Source organism: Herpailurus yagouaroundi, unplaced genomic scaffold (genome assembly GCF_014898765.1).
Source record: "Herpailurus yagouaroundi ecotype Mexico unplaced genomic scaffold, PumYag 216, whole genome shotgun sequence".
NCBI lineage: Eukaryota > Metazoa > Chordata > Mammalia > Carnivora > Felidae > Herpailurus > Herpailurus yagouaroundi.
This window is the reverse complement of record NW_024412447.1, coordinates 4,626,486-4,648,309: the sequence shown is the minus strand read 5'-3', so window position 1 is coordinate 4,648,309 and position 21,824 is coordinate 4,626,486. Positions and strand designations below refer to the sequence as shown.

Sequence of the window (21,824 nt, the reverse complement as noted above, 5' to 3'; positions counted from 1 at the left end):
CCACAGGCCAAAGTCTTGTGAGCGGTCCACGACCAGTGCAGCTGGTGGTTGTTGCTTCACCTTGCAGAGGCTAGGTCACGTGGCTGGGAGGTTTAAGAGTGAGGGTTTGTTGTGGGGCACCTGGACTGCCCACCCCCCTGGGGCCCCTGGTACCAGCTGCTGCTTTCCTTGAGTTGCCCCCCCGCCCCCCCCCCCCCCCCCGCCCAGGAGAAGGGGGTGGAGGAGACCCAGGCAGGGAGACCCCCGATGGTGAGTCTGGGCAGGATTTGGGGCCCACCCAGGGCTGGTCCCGCCACCTGTCTGGTTCAGCCACCTGTGCTGGAAGAAGCTCTCAAGTGCCCGGCAGACCCCATAGCGCTCGGGAGGCGTGAGTAGGTGCTCCAGCTGCTGGCTGAAAGTCCTCCCCTGAACCCGGATGCTGGAGGGTAGGATCTCTGCCACCCACTGCAGGGAGGTGAGCGCCGAGGACGGGTTGGGGGAATCCAAAGAATCGGAGTCTGTCGGGGACCACGGGCAGGAGAGGCACAGGTGACCCAGCATCCCCAGGTTGGATGTCGTGTCCCTGGCAGCTGGGGGGAGTGCCGGGCACTGGGAGCCACACCTGCTGCCAGAAGCTGGGGACAGGGATGCCGGGACAGCCCCTGGCAGGGTCCCTGAGGCTGCCCCACTGGAATCTACGGCACCACGTGGGGAGGGAAGCTGCAGGCTTAGGGGGAAAGGCAGAGTCCTGTGCAGACTCGTAAGTCCCACACACGGAGCCCTGGCAGGGTGTCTGTGAGCCGTGAAGCCTAGTGGTAGTGGGTGTCTCACCGCTGGCAAACGGGACAAGCCCCTCCTCCACCACCAGCGTGGGCACCGCGCCACTGCCTTGAAGCATGGACACCACCTTGTCATGGGAGCAGTTCCTGCCGAGAAGAGATGGCCCAGGAGGGCCTGACCAGGATGAGCCCTGTCCACGGCCACCCACCAGACCTCCTTGTCCTGCTGGTAGAGGCCACTCAGCATGCCCACAGCTAGGCCAGGACCAGAAGTCGGGTCCTGCTCATTCATATCCTCTGCAGGAGATGCTCCAGGCCCAGGACCAGCTGGACACTTCTGGGCGCAGAGGGATTGAGCCCACGTCACCCCTAGGCCGGGCTATCCTCAAGGGCAAGATACTCATGGTCCATTTAACTGTGTCCCTTGCATGGAGCCGGGGTGTTTTCTGGTTGGAAGGATCAATGACATCCTGGCTAGTGTAGGGGGACAGATTCAAGGGTTCCCACAGGAAGAGGGGCAGACTGTGGGGACCAAGTGGTCATAGGAGATTGGGACCACGGCCTGGGTGTCCCAAGAGTCAGGAGTCTTGGAGGATGATGTGTCACCAAGCTCTGATGTCCCAAATAGCCTCTGACCTCATGTCCAGTCCATTGAGGAAGAGGATCCGGTCACCTGACTTGAGGGATGCATTGTCAGCCGGGCTCCCTGGAAGTGAGAAGAGAGCGCGGGCCGGTCAGCTGGGCAGGGCCATGCTTTGCGAGCCCATTTCACAGGAGCAAAATGGGAAAAGCGGCAAAGGACAGCCAAATTCAGGCCAGCAGATCCCACATTAGACCCAGTACTCCTCTGCTCTCAGCTGCTCTGAGCAGGGAGTGAGCCCCTGGGTGGGCATGGGAGGGTTTGGGGCACAGTGTGGACCACCTGTCAGCCCTGAGCTGTTGAAGCAGTGCAGAAACAAGGAAGGTCTTGGGAGCGGTATTTCTGCAGCATCTGTGCACCTGCTGAGAGCCCGGGTCCATACACCGGTCTCTGCCCCTCACGTAACAGTTCACGTGGCAGATTCCTCTGTGCCTTTGTCATCAGGAGAAAGTGCGTCTGCCTAGAGGGACGCATGTGTCTCCCTCAGGCTGTGAAACATGGTGTATTAATCATGCTTGTTTGTTTCTGTGCTTCCTGATGCTTTGGCATCTTGGGGGCAATGGTGACCTGGGAAGCACTGCCCTCCCAGGGCTAGCCAACTCCTATGTGGTAAATGACTGGCTCGGAAAAGTGTCTCTTGTACACAACGGATCCAGAGCCTACAACCAACCAACCTCCTTGTCTACAGGGCTCTCAAACCCCGGGTCACTGTTGCCCTGCCCCAATCACCCAGGGCCAGGCACCTCCCAAAAGGGGACAGCTCCTATGTCCCAGAGCCTGCTGAAAGCATTCAAACTCATCCTACGCCTGCTTAGCTTGCTTAACCTGCTTGGCTCGATCCTTCCCTTTCCCATGTGGCCCTGTGTGGTGGTGTGGCCCTGCATGATGTGGCATGTCCCTTCCTCTTGGGAACTGTGAAGGACACGCTCTTTTTTCCAATGGTGATTATCTCCTGATCTGTTGGCCTCACTGCACCAGGATAATAATAAAACCTGCATTTTAAACCCAAGATAGCAGTGGACTCTCACTCGGCTTTGATGGCCCTGAAGGTCAGACCAAACCCAGTACCCACCACCTGGGGAGGGGCTGGTAACTTTGCTCCTGTGGATGCAGGTTTTTTTCCTTGCTGCCTCTTTTATCAGGTGCTGCTCTAAATTTGATTTGGAAGCAAGTGGGGGAAGGGACAGATGCCTAAAGAAAACGTACTCTCGGGGCGCCTGGGTGGCGCAGTCGGTTAAGCGTCCGACTTCAGCCAGGTCACGATCTCGCGGTCCCTGAGTTCGAGCCCCGCGTCGGGCTCTGGGCTGATGGCTCAGAGCCTGGAGCCTGTTTCCGATTCTGTGTCTCCCTCTCTCTCTGCCCCTCCCCCGTTCATGCTCTGTCTCTCTCTGTCCCAAAAATAAATAAACGTTGAAAAAAAAAGTTAAAAAAAAAAAAAAAGAAAACGTACTCTCATGAGGCTGTGGGGACTGTCAGGGCAGAGGGGGCAGGGGAGAAGGCTGCTCAGGAAAGACTTGCTAGGGAAGCAGAGTCCTTTCCCTGGGGCTGAAAAGGGGGAGAGGAGAGGGCGATGGTGGTGATGAATCCAATCTGGCCCATCTGGAAGCTTGGGCCAGCCTGGGGTAGGAGGGCCAGTGGGGTTGTAGCCGGGGAATTCAAGATCACTGGAACGGGAGTCAGGAGATCTCAGGTTCTGGTCCTTGCTTTGCCAGAGCCTCTAAAGGCCTCAGTTTCCCCTTCTGTAAAAGCTCTTACTGAAGCATTGGTTTCGCTTCCTATGACAAGGAAGACAAGGGGAAAGCCTGGACACTGGGTTGGAGAGAACAGCACATCTAGATTTTAACATGGCCCTAGGCAAAGGATCTCCGGCTGGACCACGTGGGTGGAGCAGGAAGGTGGTGGCTCAGTTGGAAGAGACAAAGAGGAGAGATTACTCTTTTCTAGAGCACCGGCCCTTGGGCCTCTTCCCTACAACACTGTGCCAACAACTTAGTAGTGCACAGATCCGAGAAGAACTGGAACGCGTCAGTCATCTGAGATCCCCGTGGCGGGAGATGCTAAGGCACTAAGGCACTTTCCTGGGGATCAGAAGATGTCCGTCCCACAAATCCATGCATTGGAGGTGTGAGATGAGGAAGGGTAGACGGGACTCAGCATCAGCGGGTCCACCAGTGGGGATGTGTCACCAGGAGCAGCATGCTCAGGTGCTGGGAGGTTATGAATGCAGGTGACCCAGCCCTGGGAGGTGGTTACCAGGAGGGAAAGTTCAGTTTAGTGTCAGGAGACATTTCTGCCCCACAGAGGCCTTTCACAATGGAAGACCCCCCCCCCCCCACACACACACCCCACCTTCAGAGGGGGAGAAGGGAAAATTCCTGCACTAAGGCTCTGCCTTTTCCAAGATGCCACCATTCCAGGAGCACCCCACCACCACCACCAAAAAAAAAAAAAAAAAAAAAGGGAGGCAGGGTGGGGGTGGGAGGAGAGTCCAGATTGGGAGGAAGGGACTGGATAGTGGGCAGAGGCCCTGAGGGCCTGATGCCTCTCTGAGTCTGACCCGCCCAGCAAGTGCCAAGTTCACAGTGGGCACCCAGCACAGAGCACGCATGGTGTTAGGGTGTGGCCTGGGCAGGCATCAGGTGTGTGTCCTGGCTCCCCCAGTGTCTGGGACCGTGCCCTCAGCCCCCCCCCACCCCCCCACGTGGACGCAGGGAAGGTCTGGATGGAGAACTCGGGTCACTTGGCTCAAAGGTGACCCTGAACTTGGAGGGCGTTTGCCCCAACTCAGACGGATGTATCTAGGATACTTAGAGGGCACAGGCTACCTGAGATTTGAACCTGGGGGGTGGAAGCGAGTGGGCGGGTTACTGAGTATCGGCCTAACAGGGTCCTTCACTCCATCCAGGACAACCCGCCTACCCCTCACCAGGCAGGACAGACTCGATCCAGACAGGCCCATGGCCGCGCAGCGTGAAGCCGAAGCTCTTGTTGCCCTTGTAGACTCGGACTGTCCTGGGGAGAAAGAAGGGGTGGAGTGGGGGGGCTGGCCGCGTGCCCCGCCCTAGGGAGAGAGAGAGGCTAGGGGGCATAGGGGATAGAGATGTCCCGTGTCCCGCTGCCCTTAACCTCTCCTGCCTCGCACCCGCACCCCCCAGGTGTCCACGCCCCGACCCCGCGCGCTCTGCCCAGATCTCCACCCCGGCCCACCGACTAGGAAGCACCCGCAGCCCGTGCGCGCGCGCCCCGGGTACCTGCGCGTGCCCCCCGGGCCCGCGCGACCGCCCAGCAGCGAGGAAGCCTTGCGCGGGGGCGGCTCGTCCGGGCGGCGCGGGGCGGCGCTGGCGCGAGTGGACACCAGGAGGCGCTCGGGCCGCTCCTCGCTGCGGCTCCGGCGCAGCCGCTGCGCTCCCTGCGCCCGCCGGGCGCGGCACAGCTTGCCCAGCAGACCCTGCGACACCACCTCGTCGAAGCGCGCCCGGTGCTTCTTGGGGATGAAGATCCTGCGGGCGAGGGCCGCAGAGTCGGGGCGCGTCCCCAGACAGCGCCCCGGTCGCGGCAAGGCGCGTCCTAAAGGCTCCTTCTCGCGGGCGCCGCCACGGGCTCTCCCGCCCCTACCCCAGGGGTAACCGGGGAATCAGTAGCCCGCGCCCCACTCTCCCCCTCGCGGCCGGGACTTGCGCCCCAACCGGCCTGCGCCACACAAGAGCCACGGCGCCCGGCTCTCGCCTGGCTCGCTCCACCGCCGGAAAGTCACATTCCGACTGTCCCCGCTACTCTGGCCTTGAGGGACCTCAGCGCTCCCAGAGCGCGTTCATGGTCCTGTTCCCCTTCCTGCCTCTGTCTTCCCGTTTCTGACCTCTTCCCTAACTCCCTCGTTTCATGCCCTTGCACCTGCCAGGCCAAACCCCAGCCGGGGATCCCCCCACCACTCATCTTCTTCTTACCTGATTCCAGGCAACTCCGCAGGAGAAAACTGAAGCCACAATCTGCCCCGGGGTCAGACTCTCCCCAGACCCTCCTTACACTCCCCGTCCTCCTGCTCGCTTCTCAGGCCAGTCCTTTCTACACCTGCCTCCTCAGAACTTGCCAGGACTCCCACATCCAGTCCTACCTTTTACACTTTTGCCCAGGCTGTTGCCCCTGCCTGGTACCCTCTGTTTCCTAGCTACGATGGGCTCGACCCTCAGCACCCAACGCTGGCCTTCCTTCAGTTTAATCCAACATGTGACATACAGTGAGACCCTGCTACCTGAGCCAGCCAGGCACTCAGGTTCAGAGCTGACAGCACCGTGGTCCCTGCCCCCAGAGAAGCCACCTGGAAGTGGTGAGAGGCAGTGGGGAGGCTTGGATGGCCTCCCCGTGTGAGATCCACACCCTGGGCTGATTTCCTTGGTAGCTGTGGATGTCTTCTGCAAAGCTGGAAGCTCTCTGAGGGCTAGGTCTGTGGCTTGGCTGAGGGCCACAGTGACCAGTCAGGGTTTGGCACAGGGGAGGGACCCAGTGACTCAGTAAACAGGGGTCCACCAGCAGCCCAACCACACCTCCGAGTAATGGCAGCAGTTAGCACCCTGGTGGACAGGATCTGGAGGCTCAGAGAAGATCTGTAACTTTCCAGGCTTACACAGCTGGCCCCCGGCACAGCTTGGACCCAAGGCTGGCCTCTGAGCCTCAGCTCTGTGGCAGGACTCTGCCGAGGGACTCCGAGGTTCTGGTTGCTAGTGAGGACTCCCTGGCTGCATCCCAAGGCTCCCTTCCATGTTCTTTGTACCAGGAGCCAGTGCCAAGGGCATGGTGGGGAGGAGGGAGGAAGAAGGGAACAGTGGCTTTGCAGCCAGCTGAAATATAATCCCTCTGAGGTTGTCCAGTGGCCCCCACCCTGTTTCCCCCAAACTCTATGGGTAGGATTAAGAAGACCAGGCAAGCAGAATAAGCTGGCCGATAGGAAGGAAGGGATGTGAATCCTCCAGGAGGAGGGGGCATCAGGGCTGCCCGCCCCCTCCCCCCCCCCAACCTCTGAATGTTTCAGGCGACCAGGAGGCCAAGATGAAAGGCCTACTCAACTCTTCCAGGAGCATCCTGGCCTGATCCTTGCTCATCCACAGCGATTCCCGAAAATATAGAGCCTCGGCCTCATTCCCCAGATGGTCACTCAAGGTCTCCGGAGCCTGACACTTCCATCTGCCTGGCCTGCACATTCCCCACACCCTCCCAGACCCACCACATGTCTCAAGCTCAAGCAGAGGGATGACAAGTGGGAAGTTGTCCACCTCCCACTTGGGGCTCCAGCCCCAGGCTCCAGAGGGCATCGGCCCCGCTCCCCCAGCCCCTAGGTCGAACCTGGGCATGGGCCAGATGACCACCCAGCTCCACCCTCCAGCAGCAATTAGAAAAGGCCTTGCGCCCCCCGGGGTGGTAACCACAGTGAGTCACCAACTGCACAGGTGGGAAAAGATTGGTGGCCTTTTCCCTGCTTGGTGTCCTCAGGGCTAAGCCAGAGGCCAGAGGCATCTGTGAACCAGATGCCCTTCCTGACTGTGTCGGCCTCCATGAGGCTCAGTCTGGCCAGGTACCCCTGCCCTGGGTCTGTTCTGAATCCACTAACCCAGGACAGCCAGGCGCATTGAAGCCTCATGGACCACTGCTCCTCTGACTCTGTGGGTATGGCTGCCCCAGGACTCCCAGATCCCTGCTATGCCAACGGGCTTCTCTGAGACCACAGGACTCTTCCCTGGCCACACAACTTCAGTCAGTCAGTTCTGTTCTCTCTGCCTGGGGGGTCAGGTGTAAATCCATCTCCAGGTTCCTCCTAGGGGTTGCCCTAGGGTCCTCTCTCTCCACCACATTCCCTGACATGGCTCTCTGGCCAGTTCTCTCCATCTGCCCAATCGTAGGAAGGAGAGAGGGCTTTTCAGTCTCAGCCCTTGGTTTTCCCCCACCCCCATCCCGACCCCTAGAGGCGCAGGCAGGTTCCAGGCACCCAACGCGGGGAACTCGCCCCCGTGTGCCGGGTGGGTGTCCACCTCAGTGCCCCAGCCCCACCCCTTCTCAGGCCGCCCGAGGGGGGTGCGCCGCGCCCAGGGCGCACAGTTCCCGGGGGCGCGGGGCGCGGGGGGGAAACTACCGAAAGTGCCGAGAGAAGCCCTGGTCCTTCCCCATCTGGAGCCGGCGGCGGCGGCGGCGGCGCGGCAGGTGCCGACAGGTAGGGGTGGCCGAGCCCGCGAGCGGAGCGAGGGCGCCGCGACTCCACGAGCCTCTGCCGGGCGAGCGCACTCGGCCCCTCCCGAGCCGCCCGGGCCCGCGGCTCCGCTCCCGCCCCTTCTCGGGTGGCCCCGCCCCGCCCCGCCCCCACGGGGGACCCTTCCGCTAGCTCCGGGGGATCTGGGGGGAGGTTCGGGGCTGTCAACGCTGCTTCCTCTCGGCCGGCTTCTTCAGTCCCTCCCCAGGTGCCTCGCCTCCAGCCCCTCGGGCCCTGGCGCCCAGGCCCCCTGCACCTGGCTGCGGCGAGACTGAACCCCACAGTTCGGGAGAAGCTCCCGACTTTCTTTTGTAGAGGACGGGAAGTCTTTCCGGAGAGGGTGGTCTTAGCGTTAGGCTTCAAGGAGTGGGTCAGCGCGGGGAAGCCCTTCTCACCTACCCCGGAGAGAAGCGCTAATCAAGAGGCTAGAGAGGGAGGCCTTGAACGCCATTGTCAGCGTCTGAGACTGAACACTGAGAACCGCGAGGAGCCAGGGGAGGGTCTGTCTCAGGATTTAAGGAGAGGCGGAGGGACCCCAGAGGTTTTGGTGCACCAGGGGACTGGGTGAGGCTGGGAGGGGAACAGGGAAGGGTGTGGGGTGGGGTAAGTGGCTAGGTTCTAAAAACACAGAGGAAGGAGAGTACGTGAGATCTGGTGAGTGAGGGGAAGTGAGGAGGGGCGGCCAGGCTGGGGCAACTCCCAAGTGAGGCTCAGGAGGCCAGCCGGCCTCCTGTTGGGAGAGAATCGGAGGAACAGCTAAGGGGAGAAGTGGGAGTTAACAAGAAAGGGGCTCTGGACCCTTCTCTGGCTCTGGGCCTGCTACTCCCTGGGAGTCAGAGCAGGAACTGGCCCCAGAGAATCCACTGCATGGTCATTTCTGGCTGATCAAGTCCTGCTCGGCCTCAGGAAACATAGACACAGGACATCTTGAGGGCTCCTTAGGGGACATCAACAGAAAGCCGTCTCCTCACCACGAGGTGGCCACTACCCAGAGAGACTGGCACTGCAGAGGCAGAAACCCCCTCGTCTATAGCTCTGTGTCAGTCACTGGGAGGAAGGAACATCTTATGTGGTCCTGCCTAGGGGCTCCGCAGCCGGTCACAGGGAGGCCCCTGCAGGACTGCATGGTCAGACCTGGTACTCGGTTCAGACCATGCTGCCCAGTCCACCCGCAGCCCCACGTTCCTGGCCCCAGTGAGGCCGCTGCCCTCCTGTTATCAACCAGGCCTGCTTCTCTTCCCGCAGCAGCAGCAGCAGCATTAGCAGCAGCAGCAGCAGCGGGAAGCCGGAGCCAGCACTCATGCGGCATCCTCCCAGGCCTTGTCCTCAGCCCTGCCAGGGACAGAAAAGCCTGAAAACCTCCAGAGTCAATACAGCTCCCTGACACCTGCAGGGCCACCGCTGTCCCATCATGAGCTGTTTCTGTTTGGCTCCAGGTGCAATGGCCCAGCATCCAGAACCAGGCCTGCCCGAAGGCCATGAAGACGGTCGGTCCACCTTGCTGTGGGCAGAGAAGGTGTGAACACAGGGCAAATGCCAGACACAGGCGCAAGTGTACACACCGCCTTGGGGCCAGGCGTCACTGTCGTCCCCTGTCCCCGCCCCTGTCTGTCCACGGCACATGCCGCCCCTCTGCCCCAGCAGCCCAGCGCACAGTGAAGGCATCAGAGGGGGATCATATCTGCACCTGGCCAGATAGCCCAAGACGACATGGTGGGGGGTGAGGGCAGGGGTCAGCCGACAGCTGGCCTTTGCTGCAGAGCCTGCCCCACGAGAGGATGCTACTAAAGGCACATCACTCTAGGACAGCGGTTGTCAACTGGGGAGTGATTTTGCCCCCCAGGGGACATTTGGCACTGTCTGGAGACAATCTGGGCTGTCACAAAGTGACAATTGGGAGGAAAGTGTGCTATTGGCACCTAGTGGGTGGAGGCCAGAGATGCTGTGGGCATCCGACCACATACAGCACCCCCACCCCCCGCCACAGAGAATTATTGGGCCCCAAATGCCAACAGTGCCAGGAAGAAAGAGATCTTCCCCAGGGGAAGCCCACACTAACTGAGCACATACTACGTCCCTTGTACTTCTGCTCAGTTTCATAAGAATTCTCCCAATCGCTTGGCATTATGGTGCCTCGGACATTTGTCATTAAAGCAGAAGAGGATGAAGTGGGGTGCAGGTGTCCCCTCACCCCAGATTCTCAACCGATCTCTTCCTTGCTTGTAGCTGGCACACTTCATTTATGTGATTTCCTACCAAGAGCCCTGCTGGGAACACGTAAGGGTTGGCAGCCCCATTCTTCAGACAAACTGTAGAGGCCAGTCATCCTGCCCAAGGCTGCATGGCCAGTGAGTGGACCCGGGGGTTCAAGCTAGGTCTGTTGGGGTTCCAGATCCCAGCTTCCTCCATCACGGCTTTTGCTTCCCTCTCCTCTCACCCAGCTGCCCCTCCGGCTCCTTCTAGATCCCCTGGAACACAGCAGACTACAAAGCCACCTTCGCTCCCCTGCTCCCTCCTGACTACGTCACACTTCCCAAACTGCCTGGCCCGTCCTAATTAGAAAGTCATTTTATCACTTCATCAAACTGGGATCCCTTTGGGGATAGATCCACATTAGGCTCTGAGCTGCAGAACGAACCCCTTGGCCTATGTTACCACCGCTGACCCAGATCTTACCCTCATGGCAGCACCGACCAGGAGAACTTTCTGCGGCGATGGACACGTTCTAAATGCGCACTGTCCCGCACGGGAGCCACTAGTCATACGTGGCTACTGGGCACTCGAAATGGGCCCAGCGAGCCGGAGAGGCTGAATTTTAAATTTTATTTAATAATCATTAAATTTAACTTTTAAAAAAGCACATGTGGCTGCTGTGCTCCATGATCTCACCGCTCCCTCTGCTTTCTCCCCAAGCCTTCTGATCTGGCCCCTGGGACCACCCCTCAGAGGTCACACGGTGATTGGGGTGGGTTCCAGCCTCTGCCAAGCTCGCTCTCTCTCTCTCTCTCTCTCTCTCTCTCTCTCTCTCACACACACACACACACACACACACACACACACACACACACACAGGTTCACCTACCGCTCGCTGCTCAATCTCTCATTTAAACCTTGTCTCTCCCCAATGGGACATCCCAAGGCTGCAGCGGTGGCTCTTTGTGGCCACCCACCCCAGCAAGGTGGTTCACGGCCGGGTACTGTTGGGTGCCCAGTGTTGGGTACTGAGCGGCACCACCCTCGCCTTGGCAGGGTCCACTTCTGTGGCTACATGCCTGGCCCTGATGAAATCTTCTAGGGGGCTGTCTTCCCACCCCCATAGGACATACTGCCAGACTCGGAGGGTCACTGAGCCACAGCAGGGGCACCTGCTGCCTCCTCCAGGGAGCCTGTCCTGATTGCGCCCTGCTGAGTTAGCCCTGGGCTGCTGGCACTCAGCCCTCAGAATCACAGGTAACTGTATCTGTGGCTCCTCCATACCCCCTGTGAGCTCTCCCATAGAAGGTGCTGCACGGGGAGGACTGCCGCAACCCTGGAACCCAGCGTGTGGGCCAACAGAGCCTGGGAGTGGGGGTGGGGAGGTGGACGGTAAGGAGATGGGGGTGGGGGCGGCTGAGGCCACACGCTGCCAAGGTACCCCTCTCCCTGCAGAGCCCAGCTGGGCGCCGCCCCCTCTGCCAGCATCCTCCCCAATTTTCCTGTCGAACTTGACAATCGCTGACAAGAGAGCTGCCGGTTCATCCTCCCCAGCAGCGCCCCGGGGATGCTGCGGGGACCGGGCACCCCCGGCTGTCCAGGGTTCCCACTTCCCCGGGCTCTAAACCAAGCACGCCCAAGGGGGCGCCTCCCCCACCCCGGCTCTTCCTGACCCACTGCCGGTCGCCTGGGGACTAACGAACGGGAAAGCAGGCTCAGGGAGGCAGACAGGCTGTCCCGGGAGACAGAGGCGACAGAGACGGAAGCCGGGGCAGCTCCGAAGGGAGACGAGGGGGACCCAGAGGGCCAGCTGAGCCCAGCTGCTAGCAGCCTCGACACAAGTGTGCCAACTTCCCAGGGGACGGCGAGCCGCCCTCGCCCCTAACCCAGCCCTGGTGGAGATGGGCGGGGTGGGGGGCTGCCCATCCATCACCTCCCCAGGGAGCCCTCAGCGCCAGCGCATCATCCACATCATCCGCTGAAAATTAGGCTGTAGAAATAACTTTTTTTTTTCCCTCTCTTTGGATTTTCCTAGCAAGGGGCAGGCCCCTAACTCACCCCAGGCAGCTCATGGTGGCCTCTTTCGGTGGCCTTCTGTGCTCCGCTGCAGAGCCGAGACGCTGCGCCCGGGCTTGGTGGGGGGGGGTGGCCAGCCCTGTCCCTGACATTGGCCAGGCCCAGAGGGAGGGGCAGGCTGTGGGGTGAATGGCAGCAAGGGGAGGGGGCGGGCTGAGCCCAGGAAGGGGGAGGGGGGAGCCATCGCAGGCCCTGGAGGCAGGGTGAGGAGAGAAAGACCCCCTGGGATCCCGGCAGGGAAGGCATCAGGCATCACTCGGAGGGGGCCTGATCAAAGCTGTGCTGTGCAGGGCTGTGATGCCCTGGTGGGAAAGGGGGTGGGTGTGGGGGGCTCAGAAGACTCAGGGGCCACGCCAGGTGTAAACCCACCAGGAAATTTTTTTCCTAAAGGATAAACTGACAGGGTCCAAAGCTGAGCATAACAGAAAGTGCACAGCTGATGGGTTCATGGTCCTGTGACAGCACTCATTTGCTGTGTGACTATTGGGCCAGCCTCTTAACCTCTCTGAGCCTCAGTCTGACTCTGAGAAATGGGCATAATAATAGTGCTGGGGTGATTCAGCCAGAGAGTGTTTCTCTAGGGCCCTGGTGAGGCCCCTGGCGCACAGCTGGCATCATCAGAGGGCACAGAGCACACACTGTTTGTAGCACGGGGCGTCCTTCCTGCAGGAGATGGGTCCTCTCTGCAGCCTGTCCCAGCCCAGCATCCAGCAGCCATCCCGACTCGTACACAGTGATGCCCTGGCACCCAGCAGAGCCAACAGCCGCCCTTCCCAGGGTCGGCCTTCAGGCCACCGGCCCACCCTGCGAGTGGGTCAGTGTTGGGGTTCAGTTCCGTGGCAGGATGCACAGCATAGCGCCTGGGGCAGTGGCAGAACAGAGGACATCTCTAAGCAAGACACACTCTGCCTGCCCAGTCCTCCCCCAACGAAGGTACCTGAGGTTGTCCATGAGTGGTGCACGGGCCTCTCTGGGCAGCACCAGGGTGAGCGCCCACACCAGGTCATCAACTCGCTGCTGTGCCGCAAACTGCTTCAGGGCAGCGAACACCCGTTCCTTGGCGGTTGGCTGGTCCCCCAGGATCTCATCCACCTGCAAGGAAGGGTCTGGTGAACGACCACAGGGACCCAGAACAGAATACTGCTCGCCTCCGGCGCCTCCCTCAATTTCCCTCCGCAGGACAGTTGGAGCACTGCCTGAGCTCCGTCGTGAGCTCTTTACCCAAGTCACGTCATTTCCAGCCTCACGGCAGCCATACAAGGTGGCAGGGCTGATATCCTCATTGACATCTAAGCAAACGGAAGCTGGTAGAGGTGGGGTTGATTTGCCCAAGGCCACGGGGTCAGGACTCGAACCCAGAGACCGCCCTTCCGCTGAGTATTGTAAGGATCAAAGGAATCGATACAAGAGCTTTAAAATGTGCCAGGCACTCAATAATTGCTAGTTACTATTATTATAACACTATACTCCCTGCCACCACACGGTTCGCTGAGAGATCCCACAGGGAACATTCTGGCACCACAAAAAAGCCCCGGGGTGTGTGCCTAGCCCTGAATTTGGACTCCTCCAGTGCTCTCTCTGGACTTCTGTTTTCTTCTGCTTTGTGTCCAAACCAGCTGGTACCAATCAAGGTACATCTACTCAGAGGAGTCCATGCAGCCGTTGGAAAGGGGCATGCAAACGGGCACCATGTTTCTGGAGGGAAGCTTGGTAAGTGTGTTCAGAGCCTAAAAATGCACCAGGACTTTACCCAGTGATCTAGAAATGGATCCTAGATCTGTCCTGAAAGACAAGACTATGCACAAAGATTTATGAGTGAAGAGGTTCACTCTGCATTGTTCATGGAGACATTGGAAGCAATACAGAAATCCTGATAATACTGGATAAATAACTGTAGCACATCCATTTGGTGTGGGGGGGGGGTAGTTGTAGTCCTGGCTATTTGGCCAAGAAAGGGGGAAACCCCAAACCACGTGGGAGGCAAGACTCTGGCAGTTATGGGGCAGCCAAGGGTAGCTTTGGGCAGTTGGAGGCTCTTGTCCAGGGTTTTGCCTCTTGAAAAGATGATGCAGAGACAGGGGGACAGCAAAGCTTGCTCAGGGTGGTGACAAAGCCCCGCAGCGCACCCTGAGCGGACTTGTCCTAACTGGGTGGTTTAGGACAGCTGGACCTCAGGTTGCTGGTCCTGTCCCGCTTCTAAGGCTGGATCTCCAGTGCCGACTCTGTGAACCGTTCCTCCCCCCCCCGATCCGTTTCTCCTGCCCAAGTCAGCACAGTCAACTTCTGTTGTTGGAGAGCCAAGTTCACCTGATACCCTGTGGTACTGGACATCGTTGGTTCTGGGGGCGAGCATCTCTGAAATCAGGATGTATGTCATGGCTAATTGCTGTTCCTGCGCATGTATATGGATGTGGTCATAGATGTTCACCGCGTTGCTTGAACTGACTTACGTGCATCGCGGGTACTAACTATGTTCCAAATGAGTCTAGAGATTCTCCTTCGATGACTACTAAACTAAATGATGAGTAAGTAATAAGGAAATATGGGTCATGGGTTAACTGGCACAGGTTTTTCTCTGTTGATGGTCAATAAAACAGGCATCTTGCATTTGATGTAAGGTGGGACTATTTGGTCAGAAAAAATGGTGCTGAAGATCTTTATTTAAAACCATGAAATGGAGGGGCGCCTGGGGGACTCAGTCAGTTGAGCGTCCGACTTCGGCTCAGGTCATGATCTCACAGCTTGTGAGTTCGAGCCCCGTGTCAGGCTCTGTGCTGACAGCTTAGGGACTGGAGCCTACTTCAGATTCTGTGTCTCCCTCTCTCTCTGCCCCTAACCCACTCTCATTCTGTCTCTGTCTCTCTCAAAAGTAAATAAACATTTAAAAAAAAAAACCATGAAATGGAGAGTGATGGCTAAGTCTGTGGAGGTTCTTTTGGTGGGGTAACTAGAGTGTCCTAAAATTGATCGTGGTGGTGCCTGGGTGGCTTAGTCGGTTAAGCATCCAACTTCGGCTCAGGTCATGATCTCACGGTTCCTGGGTTCGAGCCCTGTGCTGACAGCTGGAAGCCTGGAGCCTGTTTTGGATTCTGTGTCTCCCTCTCTCTCTGCCCCTCCCCTGCTTACATTTTGTCTCTCTCTCTCTCCAAACTAAACAAACATAAACAAATAAAACTGATCCTGGTGATGGTTGCATAAATCTGTGACTGTATCCAAAACCACTGAATTGCACACTTTAAATGAGTAGATTGTATGACATGTGGATATAGCTCAATGAAGCTGTTATAAAATATACAGGAAAATGTGATAAACAGGCAAGTGAAAAAAACAGGTTACAAATGGGATATGCAGTGTTACATTTTTATACATATACAATTACGCATATACCTATGAATTGGAAATAGGCACTAAGTTTTAGAGTGATCTGGATTTTTTAAATAAGTCAGTGGTTTCCATTTTCTCTACAGTTTATATGGTTTATACAGTCAGGAAAAAGAGTGCATGTTATCATTTCTCCCTTTATTTTTTACTGTAGTAAAAATGCACGTAACATACAATTTACCATTGTGACCATTTTAATGTGTACGATTCAGTGGCATTAAGTACATTCACAACATGGTTTAAGCATCACCACCATCCAGTTCCAGAACATTTTCATATCCCCCCAAATGGAAACTCTATGCCCACGAAGTACTCACTCCCTCGGCCGCTTTCCCCCAGCCAGGTGGCAGCCACTAATCTGTTTTCTGTGTCCACGGATTTGTTTACACTGGATACTTCTTGTGAATGGAATCACAAGAGTGAGGTGGCTTTTTTTTTTTAATTTTTAAAAATGTTTATTTGTTCTTGAGAGAGAGAGACAAACAGAGTGTGAGTGGGGCAGGGGCAGAGAGAGAGGGAAACACAGAATCTGAAGCAGACTCCAGGCTCTGAGCCATCAGCACAGAGCCAGTCGCAGGGCTCGAACCCAAGAACCATGAGATCATGAGCTGAGCCAAAGTCAGACGCTTAACTGGGTCACCCAGGTGCCCCCAAACACTTCTTTTTTAATGTAGCAGTTAGCCATGGTCTGTCCATACTCCACGAGAACCCTCCCTTCATGGTCAGGGGTCTGAGGTGTGTCTGGACACTGACAACCTGAGCTGACCCTGAAGCAGAGGTGGGAGGCTGGGTGGCAGAGCAAGCCTGTGAGTTTGCCACGCATCTCTGTTAGGGGAGTGCAGGCGCAGCCTCAGCCAGAGCTGGGGCTGTCCACTACCACCTTTCCCACCTTCCAGCCACCTCCAGACACCCACAGACAGCATCCTTCCCCACAACCCTCTGCCGCCCGAGAACCAAGAGCTCCCCACTTCCTGGTCAAGGTCAACCCTCCAGTCCACAGACACCCCTCTGCCCCACCTGTCCCCACCTTCTCTTCCTGCCACCTACTTGTCACGTGGCTCTCCGCTCAAAAGTCACCTCCTTGAGGACGCTTCTTGACCATCCTGGCCAAATGGCCCCCATCTCTCTCTCATCTCCCTGTTTATTTCTTCACCTCCTTGATCGTTATGCCCAGATAGCTTGTTTATAGATTTGTCCACTTCCTCTCTGGCTCTTCCCCACAGGAACATGAGCTACAGGGGAGCAGTTTCCCTGCCTGCCCTCATCACGGCTGTCTCCCCAGCCCTGGCGCATCACGCCCGTAATCGATGATGGCGAAACACATGGATGTCAGCGTCTCTACTGCCTCCTTCCCTTGAGCTTTTATAAATGTTCAAGTCCCTCCCCACCTGTAAATACATGAGTACATCAAGTCCTTCTTGCCCTGCAACCCCATCATGCTCTTAACTTTTCTGGCCCAGAGCTGTCTACACTTGCTATTTCTATCCAACTGCCCTGACCCACTACGGTGCGCCCCCTTCTTGCAGCATCCTGTGGCAATTCTCTGGGCAAGGACCCCAAATGGTGACTCCTGGACCTTGATCTTCAGCCCAGAGCCTGCTCCTGAACTTCAGAACTGCATGTCTAACTCCCTCCTAGATAGACGCACAAGGCGATTCAGGAAGGCTTTCCAGAGGTGATGATGCCATAGAAACAGCGGTTCAAGGGCGTCAGGCCTGAGTCCTAGCACACGCACCCCACACGTCTGTCTCCTCCGCCTGGTATGACCTGATGCGACGGCCTGAGACCCAGACCTGAGCACAGGGCCTGGCACATAGTAGGCACTCACTGGATGTTTCTGGAACTGAACTGAAGAGCCACAGTGGTGGCTGGCTGTCCTCTCACGGCGTTTCCTGCAGCTCCCCTGCCGACCTCAGTTTCCCTGGTGGTGAGCAGGGTGGGCTGCAGCACCAGCACCCCCTTCTCTTACACCCACTGTGCCGAGGAAGGTTAGTGGTTTTGAAATCAAAGTCAGAGGCAGCCTCAATTCAAAGGAGAACATGGCTAGCTGGAAAGACGTTTTATGTAAGAAAGAGGAAAAAATAGTTCCTCCCCCCTGGGGCCTGTGCCACAGTGCGGTTTTGGTGTCAGCTATTACCCAGATGCTCCCAACCTATATCTAAGCGTGAGGCACCATCACGGGACACTAATGGATTTCTATTAAATATCAGAATCTTCAAGGAGGAAAAACTGGGGCAGGGAGAGCGCTGGAAGCTAATTGTCAGAAAGCCCTTGATTGTCCTGAGGCAGTCTTTCCTGGGGATTTGCTCTCAGTTTTTGGAGATGCTTGGTGAGCTCTAACCAGAACCCAGCACTCCCCCTTGCCAGAAAACACATCATGGCTGGCCTGGGCAGCCAGTCACATTCCTCCCCGCGCTGGTCACCACCCTGGCCCTGCTTTGTGGCCAGGTCTTCACATCCACCTTGACCTTCTGGGGGTTCTGACCATGCCCCCTTCCAACTCGCCTGAGGCCGGATGGAGCCTGGGGCAGGCCTTCCAGGTCATCTGGAATTCTAGCAGGCATTACTAGTTGCTGTGGTCTGAATGGTGGTGCACCCCCCGCCCCATCCCCCCCTCATATGTTAATAACCTAAAGTCCAGTGTGATGGTATTACAAGGTGGGGCCTTTGGGAGGTGATTAGGTCATGAGGGTGGGATGCTTGTGGGTGGGATTAGTGCCCTTATGAAAGATGCCCCAGAGAGCTCCCAGCTCCTGCCCCCTTGTGAGGACAAGAGAAGTCTGCAACCTGGAAGAGAGCCCTCACTCCATCATGCTGGCTGGCACGCTCATCCTGGACTTCTGGCCTCAAGAACTGTGAGAAATAAATTCTCGTTGTTTCTAAGCCACCCAGTCTGTGGCATTCTGTTACAGCAGCCAGGACGGATTGGGGCACAAGCGCTCACCAATATTTCGAGCTCTCCTCCCTGGATGCACAGAAGACTACATTTCCCAGCAGCCTTTGGGAGCAGCAGCGTGACTAGTTCTGGCCAATGAACATTGACTGCAGGTGCAGTAGTTTGCTTTTTGAAGTCCCTAAAAGCTGATGCACAATTTTCCATGCTCTCTTCTAGAGAAAATCCTGAAGCCTCGCATTGAGATGGGGGCGTCTTGGGATGTTGAGGGCCTCAGGTAGAGGTCAGCCACCCCGGAGTGTCGCCTGGACTTTTAGAGGACTTTGTATGGATGAAAAATAAACTCGTGGGGGTGTGCAAAGACATCAAGATGTTTGATGTTGTTTGCTACGACACCAGAGCCTATTCTGGGGATAGAAAGGAAGTCATATCTTTTGAGGAGCTGGACACTGGTGACCTAGGGCGGCCAGAGCTAAGTGCTGTGTGTATGAGAGAGTGACTGCATATACTTGGCTACAGAGGCTGGCCTGCTCAGGGGCATGGGCTGAAAGGCTCAAGTTAGGGTCCTGCCCAGACAAAGGGTCATACCAGGGTACATGGTGGAGCTGAGGTTCCTGGCAGGGGGCGGGGGGGGGGTAGGTTTAGAAGAAGGGAGGACTGGACCAAGCTTGGGCACTGGAGAAGGCTAGGTGAATGGAGGTCTGACACTGGGCAGTGGGCTGGGAGCCATTTCTGCAACAGCCAAATGCAAACAGGGCTTCCTAGCCCTCTGCTCCCCCAAATTTCATGGTCAAGCTCTGCCAAGAGGAGGAATGAGTAGTGACCTTTCCATGGAGGACAAGGAAGAGGTGTCCCAATCATCAAACTGAGTTCCCAAGATGTTGGGCTCGGCATCCACATCTGAAGGCCCTGGAGGACAGCTATACGAGGGAGATGGACTGAGACGGTTGCTGCATGGAGACCTTGCCCATGGTCCCAAACAGACATGACCATACTGGTCAGCCTCTTCCTCCATGACTGTGTCACACCCCAGTTTCTTGGGTTTGCCTGGATTTGTCCAGAAAAGGGTCAGGTTTCTGCAAATCAGGGATTGCTTGGGATTCTGGCCCGAGGCCAACACCATCCTCAGACCTTCCTTTCCAGCCCTGGGTCTCCACCTCTCCTGGTGGCCACCCCTTGCTTCCTGTAGGTGACTCAGACCTTGGGCTCTTCTTGTGGTCATTCCAGGCTGTCACTCTCAGTCCTCAGGGAAGCCCTAACTTCCCACCTGCCACCACTCAGGGCCCGTTCACGCCAAAGTCTGAGAGGAAATGCTTTTGGAAGGTTGGGGGACATGAACCGGGGCCTCCTATGGCCAGCTAGCCAGCCACACTGCTGTGTAAGGCAGGGCCAGATCCCAGTTTTGTGGGGGCTTGAAACAACTGTGACTCTTTAAAAAAAGGAACACTGTGTGCTATTCTCTGAATGTTTGTGTTCCTCCTAAATTCATATATTAAAATCCTAAGCCCCAAAGATGATGGTATTAGGAGGTGGGGCCTCTGGGAGGGCTCTGGGTAGAGCCCTTCCGAATGGGATTAGTGCCTTTAGACAAGAAACCCCAGCAAGTCCCCCTGCCCCTGTCACCACAGGGAGAAGGCACCAGCTATGAACCCGCGAGTGGCTCTCACCAGACACCAAATCTGCTGGTGTGCTGAGAACCTCTACTTCCAGCCTCCAGAATGGTGAGAAATTAATTCCTTTTGTTTCTGAGCCCCCTGGTCCCTGGTGTTTTGTTACAGCAGCCGCAACAGACTAAGACACTATGCTAGTAATACGGGCAATGGAAGGGAACATCCACTACCACAGGATGTGGGTGAGAGTCACGGGCATAACAAGAAGCTCAGCGCCAAAGAGAACGTGCTGTACGTCCATTAACATCAAGTACATCCATTAACACCAACCTCACAAACAGGCAAAAGTCATCTCTAATGATGGAGTTCGAAATACCAGCTACCTCTTGATGGGGTGAATAGGACAGAAAAAAAGGCACGTGGGAACTTTCCGGGGAGAAGGAATCGTTCTGTTTTCTACATTTGTCATTATCTATATTCTGTTGCTCTACATTTTGAGGAGGGTGGTTGATTACAAGGGTGTGTGCATATGTTAAATGTGTTGATCTGTACACTTGATGTACTTTATACACCTGTGTATGTCAATAAAAAAGAAAAGCAACTTCTACAAAACAACCGAACAAGAGTTAACAAAATTACGGGGCGCCTGGGTGGCTCAGTGGCTTAAGCGTCCGACTCCTGGTTTCGGCTCAGGTCATGATCTCGTGCGTGGCTCATGAGTTAGAGCCCTGCATCAGGCTCTGTGCTGACAGTGTGGAGCGTGCTTGGGATTCTCTCTCTAGCTCTCTCTGTCCCTCCCCCACTGGCTCCTTCTGTGTCTCTCATAATAAATAAATAAACTTAAAAAAAAAAAGATTAAGAATTACACAATTAGGTACAGGGCTTTGAAGCTTGAATGTCATTATATTTCTGGTAAATATGTCTCCAGAAGATTCCTCAGCTCCAGGTTATGGGAGCCTCAAGCTCCAGGCCCACAACAGGCCCGTGCCCAGGGTCCCCTGCCCACCACCCTGACTCCTCACCCCTCACCCCTTGCGGCTCCTACCTTGCGGCTGAACTCCTGGGCCTTGCGCCTGCGCTCCCGGTGCACGGCCTCGGGGCGCTTGCGGCCCGTCAGACGCAGCAGCTCGCGGCCCAGGGAGAGGCCTCTGCTGGGGCGCAGCGGCCGCAGGGCTGCGGTCGGGGATGCACGGCCGGATCCCTCGGCTGGACCCCCTTTGGGGCCCGGGAGCACACCGAGGCTGGGCGGCACGCGCGGGCAGCGCCGGGCCAGGCGCACGAGGTGCTCGCGACTCAGGCCGCCCACGGCCAGCCCCTCCACCTCCAGGATCTGGTCCCCGGGCCGCAGACCCCCGGCGTGAGCACTGCTCCCTTCTGTCACCTCCAGGACGAAGCAGGGGCCCGAGCCGCCTAGCCGGAAGCCAAAGTCTTCGGGCCAGCCCTGGTTGGTGGCCGGCATGGCAGCGCTGGCGGTGCGGCTGGAGAGGGAGAGACACTGCCCAGAGGATTCCTTGTGGCCCTGCAGGCCGCTTAGATGCCCAGGAGATGTGCCAGTCTGAGCCTCTAATTCTCTCTGCCTCCACGTGGAGAATTAGTTCTTAAAACAGTGTCTGAACTCCTGGATCCAGCTGTGCCTGAAATTCACCAACTTCCATGTGACAAAGGGACTTCCCAGTGACATGAACTCACAAATTCCTACTGACTTTGGCGGGGATTTGCCCTTTGAATTGTAGGACTCTCCTTTTTGACTTCCTTGGGGAAGGAGGCATGGTATGGCTGACCTGGAGGTCTCTAGGCTCCCGGCTGTAGGAGATCCTGGCCAGGGGCGGGAGCGGGGGGGAGGGGGTGGGGGGTGCCTCTGTCTTCCAAAAGGGGCCAGATGTGGGCACCGGTGAGGTGGGCTGGGGCCACAAACCTTAATGGGAAAATTAATAATGGGAAACCTCACTAAAAGGGAGCCAGGAGGCCAGAAGGGGGAGCCATAACAGTCTACCTCAACCGTAGGAAGAATGATCTATTACCAACCCCCACAGAGGAA

The 21,824-nt window shown here is 57.1% G+C and overlaps 1 protein-coding gene across 9 annotated transcripts in view; it reads right to left on the bottom strand.

Annotated features, from left to right (window-relative positions):
- GRID2IP (Grid2 interacting protein) overlaps window positions 1-21,824 on the bottom strand; it is a 60,086-nt gene that overhangs the window by 14,700 nt on the left and 23,562 nt on the right. For 7 of the 9 annotated variants that reach the window (XM_040455826.1, XM_040455831.1, XM_040455832.1 and 4 more), the window contains exons 3-8: window positions 12,840-12,994; window positions 4,650-4,898; window positions 4,325-4,410; window positions 1,395-1,464; window positions 811-905; window positions 314-497 (exon numbers count right to left, since the gene is read on the bottom strand). In XM_040455826.1, the coding sequence (XP_040311760.1) occupies window positions 314-497; window positions 811-905; window positions 1,395-1,464; window positions 4,325-4,410; window positions 4,650-4,898; window positions 12,840-12,994 (839 nt within the window). Of the gene's footprint in view, window positions 1-313; window positions 498-810; window positions 906-1,394; window positions 1,465-4,324; window positions 4,411-4,649; window positions 4,899-12,839; window positions 12,995-20,831; window positions 21,261-21,824 lie in introns of those variants that run through there. The other 2 variants (XM_040455835.1, XM_040455836.1) reach the window with 1 other exon arrangement.